The sequence below is a fragment of the Drosophila nasuta genome, chromosome 3 (assembly GCF_023558535.2).
Source record: "Drosophila nasuta strain 15112-1781.00 chromosome 3, ASM2355853v1, whole genome shotgun sequence".
NCBI classification, from domain to species: Eukaryota; Metazoa; Arthropoda; class Insecta; order Diptera; family Drosophilidae; genus Drosophila; species Drosophila nasuta.
Genome location: NC_083457.1, coordinates 3735791 through 3762065, shown reverse-complemented (window position 1 = coordinate 3762065; position 26275 = coordinate 3735791). Strand labels below are relative to the sequence as shown.

Genomic DNA, 26275 nt, shown 5'->3' with positions numbered 1-26275 from the left:
CTCCACAAAATGAGAATTCCCTAGATTGAATATATTTGAACCCTCCAATCATAGAGTGGAATAACTTGGAAGGTGTTAAGGTGTTCCCAATAGAATTTTAAATTGTTCATATCCCTCAAGGATTATAGTTTTTACTTCCAAATAGCTTTGCCCAAAGTTTACGCTCGACACTCATTAAGGTATAATTATTAATAAGCTCTTAAAGTGATGCCGACTTTATTTAATTGTTTATTCTCTTACCTCCATTAAATAAATAGTTACTGTCCCTTTTTAATTTGTGTACATCGAAAGATCTTTCTAGTCCAGAAATATACTAAAAATTACATACCTACAAGGTTATTCAATAATCAGTTCCCTACTAATGTTACAACCGGGTATTTCAGCTGTCATCTTTTAATTTTCATAGCGTGGGCGATCCTCATATTTAAATGTAAAAAAAACGCAACAAATCATTCATGTTGAAGGCGATTTTAGAGAATATTTTATCTGTTCCGAAATAAGCTCTAAGCTTGCTGTCCTTAGTCCATTACTTACCACATTCTGTCGTCGTTTTTTGCTTCAACAAATAAACAATTTAATCGCTCGAATCGAATTGGGTTTCTTTGTGTCTACAGTTTATTTAGTTCTCAGCTAAGGTTCGGTTACGATTGGCAGCACAACGTCCTTAAGCCACTAGGATAGTTCAGCTACGACTACGACTACGACTACGATTACGAAGGATGCGATCTGACGTTGTGCCTTAGCTCTGGGTGCGATGCAGTTTAACGAGTGCGCACTACGGACATGAAAGGATTCCATTTTTTGACTTGGGCCAGGGGCAAATGCATAACTTGGTCCTCACAACTGACGATGTCGATGTTGTTGTCGAAGTTGGTCAGCTCACTTGCCTTGCAGCAAGGACTCGGAGAGACGCTCAATGGCCGTGGCCGGCGGCTTCTTGACGTTATCCTTCTCCGCAGCAGCTGCAGCCTCCGCCTCGGCTTCGGCGGCCTCTTGGGCCTTGGCCTCCTCGTGCTCGCGCTGCTTTTGAAAGTGCCGGAACTCCGTGGGTGTCAACATGCCACGCAAGACGGTCTCATAGCTGACGCTGACACCCTTGGCGGACATCTTCTGGTGCAGCTTCCAGCACTCGCGCTCCTTGATGCTGCACACGTACAGGGGGGAAGTTGTAATCCTGCTGTGACTCACGTTGCTGCTGTTGTGACTGCTGCTGTTGCTGCTGCTGCTGTTGTTGCACATTGCAATTGGCTGCGTTGTTCTCCTTCTTGGCCTCATCCGCAGGCAGACTGCCTACATCCGCATCCACCGGACGTTGGCGCGATTCCATTGGCTTGCCAGCTGGGTCGCTGAGGAAGATGGAGACAGGCGGCGCCGTTGGAGGACGATTGGCGCGAATTCGGGCGGCGAGCGGAGCTATGGAACCGCGTCGTATCATGTGCGAGTACTCCTTGGAGGCCAGTTGAAAAGGTGGGCGGATAGCTGTCTTGAAACGAGACTGCAAAAATAGTTAGTCAAATTGTAATCGAACCAAACTTTCGACTTCACTTACCCGATTTGCCCGTTTTACGCAGCAGCGGCGCACGACGCTGCGGACTACGCTGCGCTGTTGGCGGCGAGGATTTCTCGTTGCCCGTCGAAGTGGACGCCGAGGTGGAGGAGCTCTCCTCCCGCTCCGAGTCGCTGCCCTCAGAGCTCAGCAGCGACACCAGCGTAATCACATCCGGTGCAATCACACTGCGAGCCCGACTCAACTGCTTCTTGTTGTTGTTGTTGTTGGAGACGTTGACGTTGGAGACGACATCGGAGCTCAGCAAGGGGCTGGCATCGGGTGGCACAGCCACCGAGGAAGCGGCACGCGTGAAAATCTTGCGACGTCGCAGCTTCTGCTGGTTGCGCTTGTTGGCCCCACCAATGACACTCTTGCTGCTCTCGTCGAGACGCACGGGAGCGGACATAGCACGGACCAAAGGCGGACGCCGTTGAACTGTCAAAGCAGACGAGACGCTCCCCTCGCTGCTGGCAAGGACAGCCGGTTGAAGAAGTCCTGGTTGCTCCTGTTCTTGCTCCTGGTCGTGGTCGTGGTCGTGGTCGTGATCCTGGTCGTGTTCGTGGTCGTGTTCCCGCTCGTTGGTGGCACGTATCGTCTGGGCGAGCACAATGTTCAAATTGATGCGATTCTTATCCGCCTTGGCGCTGGGAAAAACGAGAAATGCAATTGAGACAGCGTGACTGACTTCCTAGCTGACTGACTGACTGAGTGATTGACTGACTGAATGACTGACTTACTGAGTAGTTGACCGAGTGACCTACTGCTAAATTTAAATCAAATTATTTGGCATTAGTTTGCAATTTATGCTGTGCTCGATTTCAAATCCAAATCCAAATTGGCCGCATGCAACATGACGACCCCAAAAATAGAAATTAATTCGTGCAAATGCGAAGGCGGCAATCTGCCCTCTCACTCTCTCACTCTCACACTCCGCACTCCGCACTCGTATCACTATCTGTCTGTCTCTGTTTGTGTTTTGGAAAAACGAAACCATGTCAATTACATTTACAATTGGCGCCCAAAATGTGTGCACTGCCAAAGTCCTTCAGTCCTTCAGTGCGAAAGTGAATCTTGCCAAAGTTTGGGCCAAAGTTCAATGAACCAGTTCCGTTCGAAGTGTTCGCTCTCGTACAGTTCTCTCTCGCGGCAGCGACTCAAGTGAGTTGACTTCACCTGACTTCCACTTAGTCTGGGTTAAGTTACCTTTATGCTTTGACTGTGGCTTTGGAGTGGAGGCGTGTGCTCGCCTGCCTCTAATCATATGCACTGCCTGGGCGAACTTTGATGTCGGTGTCAAGCATGCAAATTGCTCAAAGTATCGAAAGTGTCATTTGGGGCATCATAAATGTAGATAGGCGGTGGAGGTGGAAGCGGAAGAAGAGGAGGAGGAGGAGGAGGAGGGAATGGAACTGCCACTATTAGAAGCCAATTCAGCTCATATCATTTGCATATTCATATGCCGCATAAAGCCATACGTTAGCATATACGCATATGAATCCCTCCCCCAAAAATAACTTCCCAAGGTCAATCGAAATATCGACATTTTCTTGATTATGCTAAACAAAGTGAAGTTTCTTTAGCAACATTATGACTTACAACGAAAAGTCTAAAGACAAATTATGAATTTCTTAATCTATTTCAAAAATAGTCTCTTAAATAAACTAAATTTGCCTAAATAAAGTTTTCAAAATAAAAAAGAACAAATATTTCGAAGAAATTTCATGTTTGGGTCTACATATTTGGATCAAATACTAAAAAACCTTAATCTTGATTAATTCATTTTGAAACTTGACTAAAACAAAATGATGAATTAGCCTTACAGAGAGAAAAAAATCTGGACGGAAAAGTAGATTATAAATCTTGAAATAAGATTTTTAGGTTAAAAAATCTTCAATAAAGATTTTTATACCAAATTTGCATTTTAAGACTAAAAACATATTATTTTATGATTAAAATCTTGCTTCAAAAATGTTTTATTCTAGATTGCAAATCTTGATTTAAGATTTTTTCGATCTAAAAAAAAGGATTTTGTTCTTGTTTCTTAAAATGTTGGAATTCCTTTAAAATTAGAGCCTGATTTCTGGTGTTTTTGCTGTTATTGTGCAGTGTAGTTCGTATATAAGAAAGGGATAAGTTTTACAATTGTAACTAATATTAAAACAAAAATTGGCAACATACATAAATGTGAAAAAAAATATATATAAAAAACACGCATTTTATTTTAAGAAATCTAAATTTTAGATTGTTTGATCTTTATTTAAGATATTGCCTTCTTCAATTTTAAGATCTTTTTATTCAAGATGCAATATTTTAATCTTGAAGAGTTTCGATCTTGATTTAACAATAAATCTTCTTTATTCAAGATTTTATTCTTAATTTTAGCACTGAACTGTCTTCAAGATAGATGTGTACATATTTTATTTTACTGAGAAGGGAATGTGAAAGCTCTTACAAGGGTCTCTAAAAACTAAATAACTTGATTGTTTTAACAGATCAAATTACCGGATAAATACACCGACTTCCATCCGACGCCCAAGCATTAAAATACGTGACTTTTTCAATCCCGAAATCCCAAAAATGTTGTATAAAAAAATTCCATAGGAAACTCATTTGATCTTATGTGTTAAATAAACATTACAAAATTATAATCTCGGAACTTCGACCCCATGAATAATGGTACGATACATATTGACTTCAATTGTAAAGGACTGTTCGATTGATTCAAGGATTTTGTAGGGTATTTAATCTTCAACAAGTTTAGTTTAATACCTGGATTATAAATGAATACTTTCGAAAAAGTGTTATTACTTATAATTGTAGTAATAATGACTTTAAGAAGGACAAGGCGGAACGGAATAAAATATGTTGATGATTAGTGTATAGGGAAAATACAACTTTGAGCTATAGAATCTACTTTGCACGCTTTCCTACCAACCGTAAAAAAGGATATATGTATGTGACATCGCAGTATTTACTTCCGGGTATCAAAAACTGTCTTAACATCAAATCCCTATTCATATTGATCTTCCTCGTTGCAACTCTACTCACCTCTCGGCCTTTGCCTGAGCCTCCTTCTGCTCAGCCTGCAGTCGAGCTGCCTGTGCGTTGTCTGTTCCAAGTGACGCCTTGAGCAGCGAGGACTGTGATGACCAGGCCACCAGGCTGGACTCCCTTAGGCGCAAGCTTAGCTCAGTGTGCGTGGGCGCCAATCTTCCCTCGCCGGCCAGCGAGGACTGACGACCCAAGTGGGCGACTGGAGGAGCAGCTGCCAGGGAGCTGGAGGGATACAGCTTCTGGCGAATACTCTCGATGGAGCGGCCGACGGAGAGGCCGCGTGACAAGTAGCCACGCTGCTGGGCGGAATATCTGGCGACGCCGTGCGAGTGGGCGTGGCTGGGCGGGTCAATCAGCGAGTGCTGTTTGCGCACAGGATACAACGATGACGACGACGACGACGACGGAGTGGTTGTTGATGGATTTGACGTCGTCGTGGTTGTCTGGCAGCGACGGCGGCTAGCCACTGACAGCGACATGGCTGTGATCGAAATGTTATTTGGTAGTCTGGATTTGGTATTTGGTATCTGGTATTTGGTGTCGGCAGTTCGACGTTTGATTAGCGATGGCGGCGATGACTGAAAGCCGACTACGAGTTCGAATGACGCTTTCAACTGGCAATAAATTGCCGCAACCACAACGCGAAATCGAATGCAAATCAATTACGAAGTCATTAAGCCAAAGCAATAACTTTGTCAACAAACCGAGACAAAAACACTAAAACGAATCCAATCCACAAATACCGAAATCAAAACCGGCTGCAGTCACGAACCGCGTTGCCTTGTGGCAAACAAGGGAAACGCGACTGCCACTTGAAATCCTGGCGAACTTTCACTTGAAGCGAGCAACCATCAGCGAATGCGAATGCGAATGCGACGCAGATGGGGCACGATTACGGCTCCGTCGGGTGGTGGCTTGCAACTTCCACGTCCACGTCCACAGTGCTTGCCTGCCGCGCGCTAACTGCGATTTGTGAATGAAGCAATCGCTGCTGTTGTCGTTGCCGCTGGCGTTGGCGGAGGAGCAGCTTCGTTATGTTACCAACAAACAAACAAGCGAGCGAGCAGAACAGAGCAGAGCAGAGCAGAGCAGGCAGCCAGGCAGCAGGCAAACAAAACAAACCGAATCCAATCGAATCGAACAACAACATAGCGTTGCCAACGCCCCCTCCCTCTTCAGCCCCCCATCCAACACTCTTGGGCAACTCCCGCCCCTCGCGTCTCGCATGGATTGGAGCCGGTGCCATCGCCATCGCCATCGCCATCGTTGCAGCGACTGTTATGCTCAGCTCGGCTGTCGCTCGGCTTGACTCCTGCGTTGAGTTGTTTGTCCCATTTCCGCCGGCCGCGCACACGTGCTGCCAACGCCGACAACTCCACGAACGAGGGTCGATCGACAGGTCTCAGAAATCAAGCAACGATCACTAAGGATATACAATTTCTTACTCTAAATCTTTGTTTACTGCAATTCAAATGGATTCATTAAAATTTAAATCTACTTAAAAAAAAGTGTATTGAAAAAAGTATATAAACATTGGATTATTTTGTATTTCCTTGCCTTCTATATGCTTTAATAATATGTAATAAATATAATATTTCATTAACATAGTACATTTATACATGCATATGTAGATTCATAAAACTAAAAATGTTTTCTAAGAATAGAGTGCTGAAATTATATTAATACTAAGTGACGCTCGAATATGTGTCCAGAAGAAAAAGTGTACGGAGGTGAAATACTTACGATATTATTTTCATTAAAACTAGTTAAAGAGCTGAAGGAGGACTGCTTATCAATAAAAGCAAAATATTTTGCTATTATTCTTAAAGTATTCCAAATGAATATATCGAGTATATGTCTATATATATGTGGTATATTGATATACTCTTACATTAAAAAAAACCATAAAGTTCAAAATATACCAGAATGGAAACCAAAACAACTAAGACCCGAATGCAGCAGCCGTTTTAACAAATTTATGTTAAATAACTTAAACAATTTTAATCTGATCGCAAAACTATACATAGCGGGTATAAAATGAATTTACAATAATATTGAACTGTATCTTAAACATATGTTCCTGTTCCTCGATAAGAATGGCATTTGAATACAGAAAATGCATCATAAAGACCAATAGAGCGTGTAATTTTATAAATTGCGAAACCCAATATCAAATTCTTTTAGAAGTGTATTTTATTTAAATAAATAAATAATATAATATTGACTAAATGGCTAAAAGAATCAAGCATTCAATTCGTACCTACGAGAAGCTTGCATTGCATTCATATATTCAAGTAAGTCACTTGTGTTTATTGATTAAACTGCCCTCGCCGGAAGGTTTGTGTATGCGTTTGTTAGTGTCTTTGAGCATGTGTGTGTGTGTGTGTGTGTGATAGGTTTCGCTGACTGGCAACTTTTTGCCAACTCAATGAACTCGCACGAACTTTTGTTTTCATTTCGAGGCGAGGCGACGCGCTGGCAAAAAAAAAACTGGCGCCCAGCGTTTAAAGACTCCCACTTGGAATGTAATCAAATGCCTTGCCAAATGGTCTACAACGATTACAACATGCAGCAGCACAGAGAGGGAAGATGGGGGGTGGAGTAATGGAGTAATCCTTATGCAAATCCTTGCGAATAATGCACAACAATAGGCAGAAGGCAGATGAATGAATGAATATGAATGGCTGAAGCAGCAATGAATGCGTGAAGTCGCGTACAAGTCGCTCAATGTCAACAACAGGGACAAAATGTTAGATGCAAATTTGCCTGAAGAGGTGTGTGTGAGAGGGGGAGTGCAGGAGGAGCAGATAGCTGGCAAGTGAAAAACTTTCACATTTGTGACAATTTCAAATTCATCAAAGACATGCAAAGTTGTATAAAAGTTTCGTGCGCGTCGGCAATCAAAAAGTAACGAACATAACTGCCCCACGAACCAAATGAAACAGAAGCAACAGCAACAACAACAACCACAACAACAACAACAACAGGCAATGAAACAAACAACAATAACAAAAAGCAGCAAATGGCATCAAGAAGCAAATCAAGCCCATTTTCAGGGTCATATGCCATTCATACTATAATCCCTCGATACACTCACATTTCGACTGAATGCTTCTGAGTGTGTCGCACAATGTCAGCGAATTCATTGCGAATGAATGGCACTTAAAACAAAACTCTGCTCGAATGCCAAACATTAATCACAGGCGCAGTCGATATTTATTGGTTGCCCAAAGGCGGAAACCCGAATTCGAATTGGAGAAAAACTTCCCAAACCAAGACGAGTTTGGCGGCGATTTTTGCCAACCATAAAAAAAATTCAAGTTCGCTTTTTACCTTTTCTCTTTTGGCAATCTTCTTGGCTCTCTCACTGCTTTTGAAACAATTATAATAGAAAATAATCGAAACGAGCCAAATAAATTCATATTTGTCAGGCGGTGTCAAAATACTCGTACGAAGCGGTACCAACAGGCACCACTGACATTTATTTGCTTAGCCGATATCCAAAACTATTTCAATTAACGACTCCAATCGCAGCTGCGCCAGAGGGGCGACTGCAAGATACCCTAGCAGGTAGGTAGACACTTAACTGCTAAAAACTTTTTACTAATTGCATGCACTTATATCATATTTATGTGAATTAAAGTTACAGTTATAAAACCCCTTTCACTTATGATTGGTCTTAAAAAATTAGCAAACAGTTTCTAGGATCAAGAAGATACGTCTTAAAAAATGTGTTCTTAAAAAAACAAGTAAGAAAGTTACACTCGAGTGTGCTCGACTGTGAGATACCCGCTACCCATTTTGAACAAAATCAAAATATTGCGGTATTGTTCTCAAAATACAGTGGAATCCGGTTATAACGACTCCGCTTATAGTGTCCGACCGGTTATTACGACGAAAACTCGATGGCTTGGTTGGTCCCCATACAAACTTATATGAAAGGGCCTCCGCTTAGAACGTCACCGCTTTTAGCGACTAACCGCTTATACCGACGAAGTATCAAACGACGCTGTCATAAATTTATGCATTTATCAGTGATTGGCACTCTTGCTTGTGTGCGTAGGAGCGACACGAAGGTTCTTACATTCTCCCTAATCTCTGTGAGTTTTAGCTGACGCCTTAGCCTATGCTAAGGAACATGCAGGTATAATTAATTTGTTTTATCTTAAAAACCTATTACGAACATGGCAACCATAAAAAAGAACAACAAAAAAATTTGATTTGCTCATTTCGGTTAGTGCATCTTCCGGGTATAACGACGTAAAATCGTGGGTGGTGTATACCAAAAATACTACAAAATACTAAAATTATACCAACTGGTTAAGCTGAAGGCCTTCGCTGCCATTGCTTTACCAATAGCGTTAGTATTAATTTTAATTATAACTAACCTTTAAAATAACAATAATAATAAATGGTATGTTTGGTATATCGATATAGTACACCATTCAAAATATACCATAGACGGCACAATATACCAGATTGTCGGCCAAAGCAACTAAGAGCCCTAGTAAGTAGGCGTTTTTGCCCATACAAAAGCATTTCTTTAATAACTTCCACAATTTTTATCTGATCGCAACCAAATTTTCAGGAATCACAAGTACTATAGGTATTATAGTATATACCAAAAACAGCTCTAGCTTTAAAATTACGATTTTTAATGATTTGCGGGGGCGGAGGAGGGCGTGGCAAAAATTTGAAACAAACTTGATCTGTCTAGCTCTATCTCTTAAAGTCTCTGAGATCTAGGTGTTCATACGGACAGACGGACAGACAGACAGACGGACATGGCTAGATCGTCTCGGCTGTTGATGCTGATCAAGAATATATATACTTTATAGGGTCGGAGATGCCTCCTTCTACCTGCTACATACATTTCCTGCCGGCACAAAGTTATAATACCCTTCGACCCTATGGATAGCGGGTATAAACACTTTAAGAATAAAATACTAAACTAAGAACGTTAGTGCGAAAAAACCAAATTCTTATAAAATCCTCGAATCCACCGAAATTCTCATAACGTTTTTAATTGGCTTTCAGTGTTCTCGTTCATAATTCAGTTAGTCAAGCAGTGGCCAACTATTCTTCATCTTAATCTAAAATTAATAGAAGGTCCTGTAAATCGATGATAAGTATTTCGTAAGTAAAGTGATCAACATTATAAGTACTACTGGATATGTCAACTAATAATAAGTGAAAAATGTAATAAATATACTTTTTTGATAAGATTTGCCGCCTTAAAACTATTAGATTTTTCATCTAGGTCTTGAAATCATGATGCGGTTTCTAACAATAAGATTTTCATATTCTTGACGCACATTTTACACAAAAATTCGTAGTATTAAAGTTTGAATTTTAGAACTTTATTTTAGTGTACACCAAAAATTTGAAATCTACAAATAGATTGTGATATTATAAATTTACATCTTTTGAAAAACTACAGATTTTATTTTTTATTATTATGCAACTGAGTAGCTTCCATCATTATCCCTATCTTATACCTGAATCGCACATTTTAATTGCCACGAACTTAAGAGACCCTCTTTAATATGTGAAGGGTCTGAAAACGCATAGACAATAATTAACGAGCTTGCTCTTGTCTTAATCGCCTTCCAATCCAAAATTGAACAGAATATAGGTAATGCTTATTCAACTCATCAATTTTAATCTCTTACACTCTGATCTATGATTAATACACATTTAATAAAAATTTATAAACATTCATTAAATCACTCAAGAAAAAAGTACATGTGACCCACACAGTTGATAAGCTCAATATGATGCCTGAAGCTAAATGTTGGAGTAAAATGGGAAACAGTTGTTTTCTGAGATTACGAGAAACACGATGCTGCGACGCTCTGGTCTACTGCTCGTATGCGCAATATTCTGTTGGCAAAACGTAAGCAAATCAATAGTGGGAATAATGCAAATATTATATATGATTAACATAAAGTATGTTTCCTCTATAGAGTTTGGCCCAAGAACTCAATCAAAATGGGCGGCGTCTGTTGGAGGAGCAAAACTGTGGCACATTTTCGCGTCTCAAAATTGTGAATGGTCACGAGGTGAGGTTGGGCTCAAGGCCATGGATGGCTCTGTTGCTGCTCAGCAATGGCAGGGAGCAGGAATATGCCTGCGGTGGTACTTTAATAAATGAACGTAAGTGAATATATAGAATATCAGATACTAAGCAGAATAATTCACTTCCATAATTTAAAAACAGGCTTTGTGCTCACTGCTGCTCATTGTGTCTCAAGATTTCAGCTGTAAGTTCAGATCGATTTAGATTATAGCGGGCAGATTAATTGATGCGCATATTTATAGTGTATCAGTGCGATTGGGAGAACATCAGCTGTCAACAGAACCCGATTGCAGAAATATTGGCAGAAAAGAGAAGTGCGCACCTCCCGTTGAGGACATCGAGGTGGAGAAAATCTTCAAGCATGAGAATTACGTGCGCTTAAATGGCCACAATGACATTGCACTAATTAAACTATCGCGAGCTGTGGTTTTCAGTCGTAAGTATTTTAATTACTTAAAGTAATAAATACCACTAGAATTAATTTGCATTCTTTTGAAAGGAACCATTCGACCCATTTGCTTGCCCACAACGGATGTTAATGTGAATGAGAACTTCTTGGTTACCGGCTGGGGCAAGACTGAGAATCAAACACTGTCCGATGTGCTAAGGGAGGCAAACATCAAGCTGAGAAATCCTCGAACTTGTCAACAATCCTTTCGCAGGGAAATTGCGCAATCGCAACTGTGTGTGGGCGACGTTGCCAGAGATTCGTGCAGGGGAGACTCTGGTGGCCCCTTGTCGTATCCGGCCGAGTATCTGTCTGCTCAGCGTTTTGTACAATTTGGAATTGTTAGCTATGGGGCATTTGAGTGTGGTAGCGGTTATCCAGGCGTATATACAAAGGTCGCTAGCTTTATACCTTGGATAACGAATATTTTGGGCACAAATTCTTAACTTTTTAATTTGCTCATTTTCAATAACTTTTAATTTGTTAACTTTTAATAAATGAATGTAAGTAAAAGTCAAAGGAAAAGTGAAGTATATACCTTCTTACCCGTAAACAATAAGTATATTAACTTTTTAATTTGCTCATTTTCAATAACTTTTAATTTGATAACTTTTAATAAATGAATGTAAGTAAAAGTCAAAAACAATTTGCATATTACGTTATTTACATAGTTTTCTTTAATTTCATTTTAAAAGAATTGTATTCTATAATTAAGCCCCACATCAAATAAAGTCTTCTTAAATAAATATTATATAGATTTTAAATAAATGCGCGCAACAAAATAATCGATATTAAATTTATCGAGCACATATTTAAATAAGTGACAGTTTCTATTACAAGAGCTGGTTGCTACGTGCCAAACAGCTGCGCAAAGATCTGGCAACGCTCACGCTGCTGACGTTTCGGTGTCGTCGGCTGTCAGTTGACGTTTGCTGTCGTGGCGTTGGAAGAGAAAGAAAGTTGTTAGTCGCCGTTCGTGTCGCAGTTGCTGAGATTTAGTTTTTTTTAAATTTTCAATTAAAACTACAAAACATTCACCTCACCATGTATCGTCAAATGTTTGCGCTCTGTCTGGTTGCCGCTGTGTGTGCAACCGGCGCTTATGGCAGCTGCAAGGCCACTCTGAGCGCCTTCAGCACACAGGATGCCACAATTCTCACCCAGTTGGCGCATGTTGCTGAATTCACGCTGCAGTGCAGCAACTCTGCACAGCCCAGTCTATTTGCTGAGTTCCCCTGCGGTAAAGTGGTGCCTGTTGCCAAGGTGGGCGACAGCAAATACCAGGTGAGTACAACTTATCCCATAAAATTGCATCCATCAGTTACATGTTGTGTTGTTCACACTATGCAGGTGAGCTGGGTGGAGGACATCAAGCAGGGCAGCAGCGGCAATGTGCAGGTGCGTCTCTTCGACGAGGATGGCTATGCTGGTGTGCGCAAGGCGCAGCGTGATGGCGACAAGGTGTCTTCGGTTAAGTCTCTGCTCGACATCACTGTGCCCACCAAGGGCGCTTACAAGGGACCCTGGATCAAGGCCGAACTTCTGGCTGCCTTCCTTGTGGGCGGCGTGGCATACTTCGCCTTCTCCACCAAGAGCAAAGTGCAGTCCTAAGGTCGCATGACGCGCTTCCATTTCTTGAATGAAATTCATTCACCATACCAAGTAGTAAACAAAATGAACGACATTATTAGCGATTCCATCATCCGCTCATTATAACAATACACCCCATTTCCTAGAGATTTTCCAACACACTTTCGTGTAAATAAACAAAAAGAATCAAAAACCAATTCCACGACAAACTGCATTTTAATGCAACTCTAATATTACAAAATAAGCTTAAATTTAACCAATAATACAATGAGTGTAAGCTCCTTTTCAATGCACAGCTCCCGTTGCAGCTGTGTTAACTCCAGCTGCTGCAGCAGCAGCCACAGCTGCACCTAATCCACCATTCATATTGCTCTCCTCGTCGGATGAAATGTCAATCATGCTCTCCACCCGCGACGGCGACATCACGTACACAAAATGCTCCATGGATCCCTCGGCTGCCATCGGCGCTGTGGTTATCAGCGCAGTGCCATCTTGTACCGGCGGTGGAGGCGGCGTGTCTGTGCAGTACTTGAGATTAGCCGTGCTGCCCGAGGACTCTTCTGGCGGCGTCACACCATTACAGTCAAAGTTCTCCAGTTCTAGCTCAATGTCACTGACGATGCGCATGCAACGCATCTTGGCCAGCGACTGGAACTTCATGGGCATGGCGCGCACCTGTCGAGCAAGACTCAAGAAGAACAGAGTATTCGCGTCCAGCTCCTTATTGGCCTGCAGCACTGCGGACACATCCCAATCATTCGGGAACCGCGGATCGCTCATCTTGCGCGTCTTCGCTGGCGAAGGCTGCGAGCAGTTGTTGGCAGCGTTGCCCGACGCTGATGCTGAGGCAGAACAGCTTAGATTTATGGCTGTCGTCTGTGGCGATGGCTGCACACGTCTGATCTTGGAACTCGGTGGTGGCGGAGGCGGCGGTGTTGGATTGTTCAGGCCAATTGCGGATCCATTGCCACTTCCTCCATTCAGACAATGAGCACGATTCGCCAGATTCTGGAAGAGACCGAGTGGAGCACCAGCTGCGGCTGCCGCATTCAGTTCCTTCTTAAAATTGTCGGCGGCCGCAAACAAGTGAGGCTCAATAATCAAGCAGCCCACATTACTAGTGCTGCCTCCTCCGCTGCTGCTGCTGCTGGGTGTTAGCGACGCCGTAGAGGGCAACGGCAAACCGGCGGCTGCTGCGGCTGCTTTTAGCGTGGCCAGCGGAAACATTTGAGCGGCAGCCGCAGCGGGCAATCCACTGATACCCATGGGCAGACTGGCGAGTGTGGCAAGTGCGGCAGCATTTACATTCGCTGCTGCCGCCGCAGCAGCAGCTGCAGCTGAAACGGAGGCCTTGCCGGCAGCTGAAAGTGGCAGCGGTGGCAGGGGAAGCACAGCGCCATTGGAATTGCTGCAGCTAGCTGGTGGCGACATAGCTGCGTTAAGGGTTAGTGGTGCCACAGTGGCGCAGTTGCTTCCATTGCTGTTGCTGTTGCTGTTGTGACTCTGGAGGGGAGCGCCGACCGTGCTGCCGGGCGAGATGAGATTTGGCGGCGTGGCAGCGACACTGGGTGTGAGTATGGGAGTCGTGTAGCTGTTGACCGTCTGTGTGCTCAGGGCTGATGTCGATGCTGTGGCTGTTGCTCCTGGCGTTGCAATCGTAATCTTCAGGTCATCTTCACCCCCATTACTGGCCGCCTTGGCCAGCACTTGGTAGCCAAAGTCGCACTCTGTGTCGTCCTCATCGTTCGATTTGCCATTTCCATTCACCGAATTTCTAATACAAATAACATTTATAGTGCGTTTTTGAATAGTGTAGGGACTTAGTTCGCACTCACCTGCCAGGTCCTTGGAAGGGCTTCAGAAACTCCATGTGATCAGCGTGTGCCCAATATTGATATTTCTTAGATGTCTTGGTGCCAACGCGAAAGGAGCGTAGATACTTTGTGTAGCTGTCGCGCAAATTCTTCCATTTTCGCTTTGATGCTTCTGCAAGTAAACAGATAGAAATGTATCTTTAAATTAAATTTCACTGAAGTTAAAAGATGCTCCAATTTCAAAAAGACTCCAATTCTGTAGACATTTTCAATATTAAATTAAAACGCCTATTGTTATTATAACAACATACATATTCACAGCGGAATAACAAAATTGACTGAATCATACGCGATAATTACACATTATATGCATGTACATACATATATCAAAAAAAAAAAAAGAACAACTCAAACATAACAAATTTAACCCTAAAAAATAGACTTTAAAAACGTATTATCCCCTATTTAAAATATTTATTTCTTTGAAATAATTTGATGAAATCGAAGTCATAATTAAAACCCATAAACCTTTCTTCCATAATTTATTTCCAAGAGTAATTCTTTCAAGTGAATTCTAATACAGTAGAATCCGGTTATAACGACTCCGCTTATAGTGTCCGTCCGATTATTGCGACGAAAACTCGATGGCTTGGTTGGTCCCCATACTAACTTAAATGAAAACGCCTCCGCTTAGTACGTCTTCGACAAACCGCTTATACTTATTAAATTTTTTGTTTTGATTAAACAATTAATTTGTATTATCTTAAAAAACCCTATTACAAACATGACAACCATAAAAAACAAAAAAAATTTGTTTTGCTACTTTCAGTTAGTGTGTCTTCCGGGTATAACGACGTAAAATCGTCGGTCACTTGAATGTCGCTGTAACCGGATTCTACTGTATGTGTACATATGTAAATACATATGTACATACATCTGTACATCAAAAAATATTCATACTCCAATTTTTAAAGTAAAGTAAAGTAAATTGCATACTTATGTGGAACTTAAGATACATACATATGTACATATTTGAAACACTTAAAATTATAATAATATAAATGTAAAAACATATGTATGTACATACATATGTATGCCGCACAACATCTGTATATATGCATACATATGTATATCAAAATACATAGTATTTGCATACATTTACATACATATGTATATGTTGTACATAATTATTGTGGTTACTTGAAAAAAGAAATTTGATGACGCTGTTAAAAAAGCGACCGCTTAGCATTAACATTATACGCCCTCACATACAAATGTATATCCATATGTATATGTATGTATGTATATACAAACATAAATATTAAGGATTATATTTCTACAGTAAAAGAACACAAGAATCGAATTTGCTGCACGATCGCTTTCGCTTAGAGATGGGCGATGTAATTCTCACTGTGACTGTGACTCAATACTAACTCACAGTCCATTTAACTTTGAAAAATACTGATTGATTCACAGTCACTGTTTATTCACGATGCTACTTTGGACTGCTATTGCTGTTATCTCTAATTGTGACTTCTTCTGTTCTGACAGCATCAGCTTTTTACAGTTGCTGTTTGCTCTGTCCCTATCCCTTTCCATGTTCCTATTTCATTTTCAAACAATATTTCCTCACTTCACTACTACGCTTTAAGTTTAATTCTCTATTGTTTGCTTCTGGTTTGTTTCAGTTTGTTGCTGTCCTTCGATCGTGTCGGACGTGTTTCAATTCAGAGTTCCAAACGACCAAGAGTGGATTTTTTAAGAATTTCATAACTTTTGTCACTATTACCAGACCTGAAGATAAAAATTTTAAAAATCGGAGAAAACGTCGTAAGCTTCATACTATTACATTTTACACACATACATAATCTGACATTTAAAATTCTTATTTTAATTAAGTGAATTTAAATCGTTATTTTATTTTACGTTATTTGCGCTTCACTGTTATCCCGCGTAAGGAAATTCAAAACTAAAACGCCATTTGACTCAACGATCGCCGTTACATTCACTCACATGCATGGATTCACTCACACACAAACGCATGCATGCATACATATTTTTTTACGCACTTTACATTATTTCGCCAAAGTTTCGAGGGTTTCCATTGATAAATTTTGACTTACAGAGAATAAATTTACGTCCTTTATAAAAGTGAAATGCAATTACAGTCAAATCATCTTGTCTGCTATTATCAACAACAAATTTACTTCGGCATTTGTTTTTTATGCCGACAAATTGAGAGAGAAGGTAAAGTTTTGCAAGAGAAAGAGAGTGAGTGACAAAATGAGAGAGTGTGAGTGATGCGCAGAAGCAACAGGGTGTCATGGTTTGTGCTGTTTATAACTAGGAACCAAACAAAACGAGATTAATTTCATTTTCATTATCTATCAAACACCTGTAGATAGATAGTTCAATGTGCCGAAATTGTAATTCCAAGAAACTCTTGTTTATATTGAGTAACATTAATTATCAATGTTTATATTGATATACATATTTGCATTATCCTGTTCTAGGCGCCCCATCAAATGTTTGGCCGGGTTTCAAATATGTAGAGTAAACATATACACACACACACACACTTATGAACTTTCATACGTAAGTGAGCGCCAGCAAAATTCTCTCAGCATCGCAATGGCAACAATAACAATAAGAACAGCAACAACAGCGTAGAGCGCGCAGCTTGTATCAATTTCGCTCTTGTGTTTTTGTTTGTTTTTTCTGCGTGTTGGTGTTTTCATTATACTCTCACGATGAAAGTATGCCGATTTTGAGACCTCCTAGGTGACACAAAATACAAATGCATAATTACAATAAGATTTGGAACTGCAAAATATTGTCCGCAATATTTGTAATAATAGTGAATAACGAAAACGGGCATAGTACCAGATTATAGTAACTGAGTATCAGTGTATGTAAGTCTCGGCGTACTATGGCAGGTTGCCTTTTTTTCTGTTTTTTCTTTTTGTTTTTGTCTCTCACTGCAATTCGCCGACCGCGGCCGCGTTCTGCACAGCGCCATGCCATCCGCTTCGCTCTCTTTCTCTCTCGCCCCCGCCGCTCCAAGTCAACTGTAGGCGCGCTCACACTCATGCATTCGAATGTATGTGTGTGTGTATGTAGAAGCGAGAGCACATACACATAAAATGAAACGGCCGGCGGTTCGTCGTCGAACTGCGACGACGACGACGGCAGAACATTTGTCCGCTTTGGCTGTGCGACGCGCGTCGATGGCTGAGTGTGTGTTTCGCAGTATATACCAGCGTATATATATGTACATTTATATGTGTATATGCATGTGTGTGTGCTTATGTGCATGTTTGCCGTGCACGTAGTAATTGAATTTGAGCGAACAGGCGGCCGCTGCTGTCGCTGCTCCTCTCTGTTACCGCTGCCATACAACTTCCTTTTTTTATTTCATAGAAAATGTCAGTCAGTGTAGCTGACTTTGCGTTTTGTTTTGGTGTGCGTGTGTGTGATATATACTGCTTAATAATGTACGGTTCCTTACCCACTGATAATCCAATCTCATCCGCTATTTGGGTCCACACCTTCATCTTCACCTCCACATTCTTGTAATCGGGATTGTGATTGTTGTAGACAACATCGTACTTCTTCACGATATCAATGAAATCGGATGTGTTATCGGATGTGGTCGAGGATTCACTAATCGCTCGCGCCACTTTCATTTCCTTCATGGCTTAACCGCTGTCTCCCTCTCTTTCGCTTATTGTTTTCTCACACGCACGATAGGGAGCACGAGCAAACTCACGCACTAACTTTGAGTCACGAACGAGCAGCAGAAATCTTTTTATAGGCGTGTGGGCGCGTTATTGACCGTTGACGGCAAAAACCACGACGACCACGAAAAACAGTGCGCCTTCCTTGCCCTCTCCACTCTCCACTCTACACCACCACCGTTCTTTGAACAGACAACGCAAGCGAGCGAACGAACTGTGAATTGAACACAGACGAGACGAGAGGCCAAAAGCGAAGCGAACTAGCGTACGAACTGCCGTTTTGTATGACCGCCTCGACAAAAGTTGGACACTTGAATGAGGAGAGCGCACATGAGCTGCATGCACACAACCTAACAGCGGCGGCGACAGCAGCACAGCTCGGCAGCAGCAGCAGAGACCGCAGCTGGCTGCGGCGCCAGCAACGCGACAACCGACAACGGCAGCAGCCAGGCAGGCAGGCAGGGCAACAACAACAACAAGAATAGCAGCAGCAGCAGCAATAACAACAACAAGAGAAAAAGCAACAGCAAAAGCAATAACAGCAAACGCGCCAGCGTACGAACGAAGCGACACAACACAGTGAGGCGAACCGTTGTTGGAGGACGTGTAAAGAAGAACAAGAAGCAGAAAACCTCATCATCATCATCGTCGTCGTCATCGCCATCGTTGTTGTTGTCGTCGTTGGAGTCGTCGTTGGCGTTCAACAGCAGCAACAACAACGTCGACAGCGGCAGGCAGGCAGCCCCATGACATGCACACACATACACAGACACACACAAACGCTTTTACGCACACAGAGAGACGGCGAACACAACGACAGCGCAGTTTGGCGCTCGCAATATACGCGCAACGAACGGTTGCGAAGCCATTGCCGCCAAACACAGCGCACACCGCTCCAACGTTTCTGTTAACTGCCCACATGCGACGCCCGCTGCTGTGCGGAGCCAAACGGCAGCAGCAGCAGAAACAACAACAACAATAGCAGCAGCAGCAGCAGCTATAGCAAAAACAACACCAACAACAACAAACTCAATTTCATGACTACGTTCGTCCGCGTTGCTGTCGCCGACCCACAAGGCAAAAGCATGAGTGTTTGTTGTTATTATTGTAGCTGCTGCTGCTGCTGCTGTTGTTTTTGCTGTGTGTATGTGAGTGGATGCCTTTGTATGTGAATGTGTGTGTTTATATACGAGAACTGATGAAACTCGTACCGAAACCACACCTCACTCTTTCCGCCTCTCATACAAAAGCGTATTCACTGTGAGGTGTTACGGGATTGCGGGTCCTACTGAGTCAAGTCTATGCCCATCACTTGATGCTCCTCGGCGTTGCATAAAATAAGTCGAACGGATCAGCCTGCAAATTTCTTTGATTAAGTCATCTGCTATTAGAATATCCTGAGGTTATAATCGAGCATTGTTGATGATCATCAGCGCTTTTGTCACGCATTACATTAAAAGCTCTACCTTCCTTTAAGGCTAGATTAGTTTGACAACTCCAAAAGCTTTGCTAAAAGCTCACTACACGCTCCACTTGCATTGTGTGTGCGTGTGCGAATTCGAATACGAATGCTTATGAGCTATTTTCTCTCCCCCCTATTTGTTACTCGGCGCTTTCGGCAACCACCCGCGCGACAGCGTGTACATCTGTACAACACTTATGCACTTACATATATGTGTGTATGCGAGCAAGTAGTAGTATGTGCATGCATAAGCAGAATACATACATACATACGTATGTATGTAGACATGTTCATATGTATGTGTAGTGCGCATACATGTTATTTGTGTGTTAATGCAGGCGGCGAAACTGTTGCACCTTCATTCGTCGCAATTACGGAAACTGAAGTTCAAGGTCACTACTTGGGATATGTATTTATGTACTGTTAACTATGTTCACACATTCATATGTACATTAATTTACATTTCTCACAAATTTCAATTCGAACGTAAGGCGCTTGCAATGATCGACGCAATTGATTCTTGAGTCTTGATTCTGAGGCCTGCACTGCTTCCGATTTCTACTATATGCTGTTTGTTGTTGTTGTGAAGTTCAATCGATGTCGTTGCTGCTCTTATCAGTTGCTGCGGCCACCGCCCTCTCTTTCGCTCTCCACTCTCTTCTCTTCGCATTCACTCTCTCGTTCTGTCTCTGTTGTTCTCTGGCATTCGCCGTCTCCCTCTCTGTTTTTGCAACACGGCTGCTTTTTGTTGTTGCTGTTGTTCTTAAATAAGTTTTGCTGCCTTTTGCCTCCTCTGGCTCTTCTTTAGCTTTCGTTGTTGTTGTCGTTTCGCTGCGGCCGCCGTTGCTGAGCTGATTCGCATTTTATGTTGTCACCCCCCTATGTCCCCCTCTTTACCCACCCGCTGTATAAGCTGCTTTGGTTACGGGCCGAGCAAATGAACAAAACGAACGAGAAACGCGCGCCGTCCGCCTGCCGCTTTTGCTGCTGCTGCTGTCGCTGTCGCCGTCGCTGCCTCAGCAGCATCCCAAATTGTTTCCATCGATTCAAGGCAAGGCAAAGGCAACAACGATGTAGAATTTTGTTCCTCTCCACGTCCACCAGAAGCAGCAGCAGCATCTCTTCTGGCTGCGACTCTTTTCCTTTTTATTTTTCTCTCAAGTTGTTTTGTTGCCGCTGCTGTTGCTGTTGCCGTTGCTGTTGTAGTTGTTGCTGTTGTTGCTGGTGCTTGTTGCCTTGTCGTCTCAGGCAGCGCCACACACTTGGCCCACTCTCAGCTGCTGTTGCCGTAGCTGGCTTGCGACTGTAGCGAACCTACGACCAGTTCAGTTCAGTTCCCTTCCCAAGCAATGCGTCCCGCCCGCGCAGCTCCAACTGCTGCCTGCTGTGGCGGACTAGCGTGCCCCCAAACTAACACGTAGATGTCGTCGTCGTCATCGTTGTTGTTGTATATATTTTTATGTGTGTGTGTGTGTGTGTGTGCGTGTGTCTGTGTATCTCTTCAGCTTGTGCGCGTTTTTGTTGCTTTTGCTTTTATTATATTTTTTTCGCTTTTCTCTCTATGTCCCGTGCTTCAGTCAGCGACGGCAACGGCAACAACAGCAGCAACAACAACAACATCAGCAGCAACACCAGCGACAACAGCAACAGCAACGGCAGCCAGCAAAGCAAGCAAAGCACCTTCGCCTTCCTTTTTTGCCAGAGCTCCTACAGCGAATGACTCTGCCGCATATCGCCATCGCCATTGCCTCTCTCACTCTCTCTGCCTCGTCTCGCCACCCAGCGAGGAGACGCCGCCTGCCCGCGTCCTTGTGGCCTCCCCATTGCCATTCCCATCGCCATGCCCAGTCAGCAGTCACCAGTTCCCATCGTCATCATCATCATCGTCGTCGTCGTCGTCGTCGTCGTCGTCGTCGTCGTTGTTGCCATCAAAAGCCCGGCAGCCAGCCCAGGGACGACGACGGCAACGTGCGTCTCCCCCATACCTGCTTCCCTCGCTCCCCTCCCTCTTCCTCACCATCTCTTCTCCGCTTTGCGCAACACTAGCGCCAAATGGCTGAGCGGACGGGCAGATGGTAAAGGAGGGTGAGAGTGTGGAGAGGGGAGAGTGGCGAACACTGAGGAGAGGTGTGGGGTGCTGGGGCGTTTGCGTGCGGCGGCGTGAAGCCGAAACCATGTCTGTGTGTGCATGGGCGTGTAGTTGTATGCGTGTGTGTGTGTGTGCATGTACTCATCTATGTATGTATATGTGTGTAATGTGTATGTGTGTGTGATGACATTGTTGTTGTTGTTGTTGCTGCTGCTGCTGCTGTTTGGGGTTTTGTGCTATCATATTGAAGCGGCGTGCGGCCTACAAAGAGCGACGAGCGACGAAGTTGCTGCCGCTGCCGCTTATTTTGAACTGTTGTTGTTCTTGTTGTTGCTGCTGCTGCTGTTGCTAACGTCGTTGTTGTTGTTGTTGCTTTTCGCAAATCGATAAACGATGTCCGGGACTGCGGCACAGGCAGCCAAGCGCTGTGCCTTTGTGTGTATACCTATGTACACACACATACATATATATATATATATATATATATGGTATGTACATATACATATAGAAATACATGTGTGTGTCTGGCATGCGTGCGTGTGTGTGAGGGGCCCCATAGCGGCCCCAACATGTCCCGTGGCTGGTCAGCAGCGTTCTCTTTGCAATCTGCTGCATTTATCGCTGCGCTCAAAATAATACGCTAGGTAAAAGTGCAGCGATAACATTTTTGTAGCTTATATACAAACATGCGACCTGTATATGCTTGCCCTATGTACATAAATGCATATATACATACACATTCATATAATTCAGATTCTATTAGTTTATTTAATTATACTAAGGTTATATTTTAGTGTCAATTTAAATCTATGTACAAAATGAAGATATTATCCAATGAATCAATTCTTTAATCTGGGCTCATTTATTAACTCTGTTTTCCGTTGCTGATGTCATCTTAATCTAGCTTTGTAGTTGAACTTCATTTCCAAATAGGATAACTCACAAATAGATAAGTTATATACAACAATATATGCTACATGAACATATGTCTATGTGAAATTATACAGTCTTTACTTTCCAGAAATTATTCTAATCGAGTCTGTCTGCCTTCAAGCTAACAAAATTTGTTGTTCAAATTAATAGTAATTAACCATTTTTTTATACTTTTAAGTCTTAAACAATTAAATATAATATTATATTTTTTGTTTTTAGGATTCTTTATTGAGAACTAGGTTTATAATTTTATTTTATTTAAACATTGATTTGTCACTAATCTTTCAATAGAGTAAATGGGCTCTTAATCGTCACCTTTGTTGACAATGATGTAGATTTATTTAGTGTAAGTGAACACTTTATGGAGACGGAGGAGATGTGCTCCTCTTGGTGTCATATTTGTATGTTACAGGCCAATTGATATATCCTCAGCCATTTTTAGTTAGTTCTAACTTTTAAAAGACGAGTGTATATAGTACTACAAAAATGGTTTCGAAAAGATGGATAGTCGCTATAATCTGAGTATCACTCTTGAATGTAATAATGTTGAAAACAGAAAACAAATTTAAAACAAGAAAGCTACAGTCGAATGAGCTCGACTGTGAGATACCCAATACCCATTTTAAGTAAAACCAAAGTATTGCGGTAATATTCTCAAAATATGCCAAAAAAAAAAAAATATATATCACAATATACTAAAACAAATTTCAAATTGTATATTTGGTATATTGATGTGGTACTACATTCAAGATATACAATAGAGTGGAAAATATACCATCAGACAAATTTTCAGGAATCGCAATTGTTATAGTTGTTATTGTATATACTAAAATTTGCAGCTCTTGCTCTAAAATTACGCTTGCTATTCGATTATTGTTGATTTGCGGGGCGGAAGTGGGCGTGGGAAACATTTAAAACAAACTTAATCTGCGTGCAAACATAATAAATGCTGTCGAATTAGCTCTATCTCTTATAGTCTCTGATTAGATCAAGTGTTCATACGGTCACATGGCTTGATCGTCTCGGCTGTTGACGCTGATCAAGAATATATATACTTTATAGGGTCGGAGATGCCTCCTTCTACCTGTTATTATTTTGATATATACAATAATAACTATAGTAGTTATGATTTGGGAGTTATTAAAGAAATACTTTTGTATGGGCAAAAACGCCTACTTACTAGGGGTATTAGTTGCTTTGGCTGACAATCTGGTATATTGTGCCGTCTAAGGTATATTTTGAATGCGGCACTACACCGATATACCACATATACATATTGGTATATTTTTAGTATTTTTGCAGTATATTTGGTATATTTTGAGAATAATACCGCAAAATATATTTCTTTTATTTAAAATGGGTAGCGGGTATCTCACAGTCGAGTTAACTCAACTGTAGCTTTCTTACTTGTTTATCATTAAACGGAAAAAATTCCTAAAATCAATCTTAGCTCTAAATAGAGTGCTAATCCAGATCTATATTTCTATATAGATGGGTATTTCACCCTTTACTTAATTTGACAATTTTTTCAGTTTTTGTTTTTCACTGTAAATAGTGTTGCACGCGACAAATTCCTCCAGACAATTACAAAATATAGAATCTAAATAAGAAAAGTCTTTGGACACATTTGTCCACTATATCCCAATACGACTGCATAACAAATGTTTATAATATGTGCACTGAGATTGGCAGTTTGCAGACAGCATTTTTTGATGACACATCAATTTGGATGAGTAAACAAAAGATAGAAGTTTTAAGAGTTGAGTGTAGGCTGCTCTGAAACTGTAAAAATAAATATGTCTTTCATTCGATTTGTTGCAGTGAATCCAAAATGTCCAACTTCGAGTATTATCTGCAAGATATTGCCGCCGACATTTCAAGTCCGAATGATGCCGATAATTTTGATGACTTTATGGAGGTAAAGAATTACGTGCTGCAAAAAATGCGCAAGGAGGATTCATACTTTGACGAGATCTGCCAGAACGATATTCTCTTCGGTGCGTCTGATATTGAAGGATTGTTGTGGAGAGCTAAATTAACGTTGGATTTTCATTGCAGGCAGCGCAGCTCACAATATACGTCTGCACAACGACGATGAGTACGATGTGCTGATGGAGCTGCGCTTTCCGGCTCACAAGCGCATCATTCAAGTGGAGAACAAAAATCGTCCTGGCTTTGTGTTCTTGGATTTCTCTGAAGCCAGTTACGACGACAAGGTGACCTATGAGTTGGCTAACAATCAGAAAAGCTACTTGAATCGAAGCTTACTCAAGAAATGGCTGCATAATATCTTCACGGCTGCCATGTCTAATTATTACAATGTCGTCTATTCCGGCTTTGAGCAGTATGAACTGAGTTATTCGTGGCGTGGCATTACCTATACCATTTATGCGGAATCGGAGTCGCGCTCTTTCTCCATTGACTTTGTGCCAGCCGTGAAGATTGAGCGGCCGAATTCCAAGACTTGGTATGCCATCCCCAAGGAGAAGTCCGGACCCGGCAACACGGCCAACTTTACATACATGATTAGCAATTCACAGGCAGAACTGCAGCATGTGAAAAATTGTGGTTGTGCGATGCAGGATGCACTTCGTCTCATGCAGGCTCTACGCAGCTCGAGGGGTTTGCAGAAACTACGATGCTATCACATGGTCACCGTTGCCATTTGGATGGCCAGGCGATTGGGTCACAAGACTGTGCAAAACATGTCAGTCACTCAGGCTTTTCTTTCAGTAAGTTAAGCCTAATAATCTATCTGTGATTTACTTAAAATTATTGCTAATCTTCTCTTAACAGTTGCTGTCGGATTTGTGCGATGCTTTTATAGAGAGACATCTGTCCTATGTTTGGGACTCAGGTATGAATCTCCTTAGCAACTTCAACTCGGGAGAGTTATCTCACTACGCCAATGAACTGTGCAGTGCCTTTAACACTCTCAAGTCGTATCCATATCAATCAACGCTGAGCTATCGTCGTTGCCAACAACACTTCATTTAAAGCATATGATTCGAATTGCAAAATTACATTCTTATCCATGAATTCAAATTATTTAATTGCTTGTCTGGTGGATTCTTTGTGTTGATTTACTCTATGTATTTGAAATAGTAAAAACGATCAATGCTATAATTTGCTTAAAATTAAAAATCCAACTGTATCATTGACATTTGTTTTTCTTAGACATGATGATCTATATTTATAGCTTAAGTTTGCTTATAATATTAAAAGATTTTTGCAATTCAAATTCAACTCAAATTGAAATCTGTCTTCACAGTGACTGCTGAGATAATTAATTGGTGTAATGGTCACTTGCAAATTACAGTATTTTTTTTTTCATAATACCGACTCTAATTGTTTGGTCCCACTACATACAAATTTATTCAAAAATCTGCTAATCAGAAACATTTCTAATTTTAAATGTGAGACATTCAAGAAATACTACATAGTTGAAACGGAATACAGATTCCTTTAAAGATTTATAGAAAAGATGGATTTTCGACGGTTTAAAAAAATTATTATTATT

At 41.7% G+C, this 26275-nt stretch overlaps 5 protein-coding genes across 5 annotated transcripts; 3 read left to right on the top strand and 2 right to left on the bottom strand.

The window, feature by feature from the left end:
• Positions 1-598: 598 nt before the first annotated feature.
• On the bottom strand, positions 599-6065 carry LOC132792819 (uncharacterized). The gene is given in 5 exon segments (XM_060802314.1): positions 599-1174; positions 1221-1465; positions 1467-1495; positions 1550-2193; positions 4598-6065. Coding segments are annotated over 5 exon segments (1698 nt in total). The 5' UTR covers positions 5083-6065; the 3' UTR covers positions 599-879.
• Positions 6066-10413: 4348 nt separating this feature from the next.
• LOC132789892 (serine protease grass-like) lies at positions 10414-11655 on the top strand. The gene is made up of 5 exons (XM_060798219.1): positions 10414-10499; positions 10570-10759; positions 10824-10866; positions 10925-11118; positions 11182-11655. The coding sequence occupies exons 1-5, from the start codon at positions 10446-10448 to the stop codon at positions 11574-11576; spliced, it is 876 nt and encodes a 291-aa protein (XP_060654202.1). The 5' UTR covers positions 10414-10445; the 3' UTR covers positions 11577-11655.
• Positions 11656-12054: 399 nt separating this feature from the next.
• LOC132788587 (translocon-associated protein subunit delta) lies at positions 12055-12917 on the top strand. The gene is made up of 2 exons (XM_060796072.1): positions 12055-12414; positions 12481-12917. Exons 1-2 carry the CDS (start codon positions 12175-12177, stop codon positions 12739-12741), a joined length of 501 nt encoding a protein of 166 aa, XP_060652055.1. The 5' UTR covers positions 12055-12174; the 3' UTR covers positions 12742-12917.
• LOC132788582 (uncharacterized) lies at positions 12918-18610 on the bottom strand. The gene is made up of 3 exons (XM_060796067.1): positions 18043-18610; positions 14556-14706; positions 12918-14494 (listed from the first exon to the last, which is right to left on the bottom strand). The coding sequence occupies exons 1-3, from the start codon at positions 18227-18229 to the stop codon at positions 13006-13008; spliced, it is 1827 nt and encodes a 608-aa protein (XP_060652050.1). The 5' UTR covers positions 18230-18610; the 3' UTR covers positions 12918-13005.
• LOC132788584 (cyclic GMP-AMP synthase-like receptor) lies at positions 16215-26259 on the top strand. The gene is made up of 4 exons (XM_060796069.1): positions 16215-16364; positions 24577-24752; positions 24814-25487; positions 25552-26259. The coding sequence occupies exons 2-4, from the start codon at positions 24587-24589 to the stop codon at positions 25750-25752; spliced, it is 1041 nt and encodes a 346-aa protein (XP_060652052.1). The 5' UTR covers positions 16215-16364; positions 24577-24586; the 3' UTR covers positions 25753-26259.
• The last annotated feature ends 16 nt before the right edge of the window (positions 26260-26275 follow it).

Excerpts from the sequence above, each read along its gene's own strand:
- LOC132789892 (XM_060798219.1), top strand. The coding sequence starts at position 10,446 with ATGCTGCGACGCTCTGGTCTACTGCTCGTATGCGCAATATTCTGTTGG. Across the intron at positions 10,760-10,823 it reads TGGTACTTTAATAAATGAAC|GCTTTGTGCTCACTGCTGCT; the intron begins GTAAGTGAATAT and ends ATTTAAAAACAG. Across the intron at positions 11,119-11,181 it reads GCGAGCTGTGGTTTTCAGTC|GAACCATTCGACCCATTTGC; the intron begins GTAAGTATTTTA and ends TTCTTTTGAAAG.
- LOC132788587 (XM_060796072.1), top strand. The coding sequence starts at position 12,175 with ATGTATCGTCAAATGTTTGCGCTCTGTCTGGTTGCCGCTGTGTGTGCA. Across the intron at positions 12,415-12,480 it reads TGGGCGACAGCAAATACCAG|GTGAGCTGGGTGGAGGACAT; the intron begins GTGAGTACAACT and ends CACACTATGCAG.
- LOC132788582 (XM_060796067.1), bottom strand. The coding sequence starts at position 18,229 with ATGAAGGAAATGAAAGTGGCGCGAGCGATTAGTGAATCCTCGACCACA. Across the intron at positions 14,707-18,042 it reads TGAGATTGGATTATCAGTGG|AAGCATCAAAGCGAAAATGG; the intron begins GTAAGGAACCGT and ends GTTTACTTGCAG. Across the intron at positions 14,495-14,555 it reads CCCTTCCAAGGACCTGGCAG|AAATTCGGTGAATGGAAATG; the intron begins GTGAGTGCGAAC and ends TATTTGTATTAG.
- LOC132788584 (XM_060796069.1), top strand. The coding sequence starts at position 24,587 with ATGTCCAACTTCGAGTATTATCTGCAAGATATTGCCGCCGACATTTCA. Across the intron at positions 24,753-24,813 it reads CCAGAACGATATTCTCTTCG|GCAGCGCAGCTCACAATATA; the intron begins GTGCGTCTGATA and ends TTTTCATTGCAG. Across the intron at positions 25,488-25,551 it reads TCACTCAGGCTTTTCTTTCA|TTGCTGTCGGATTTGTGCGA; the intron begins GTAAGTTAAGCC and ends TTCTCTTAACAG.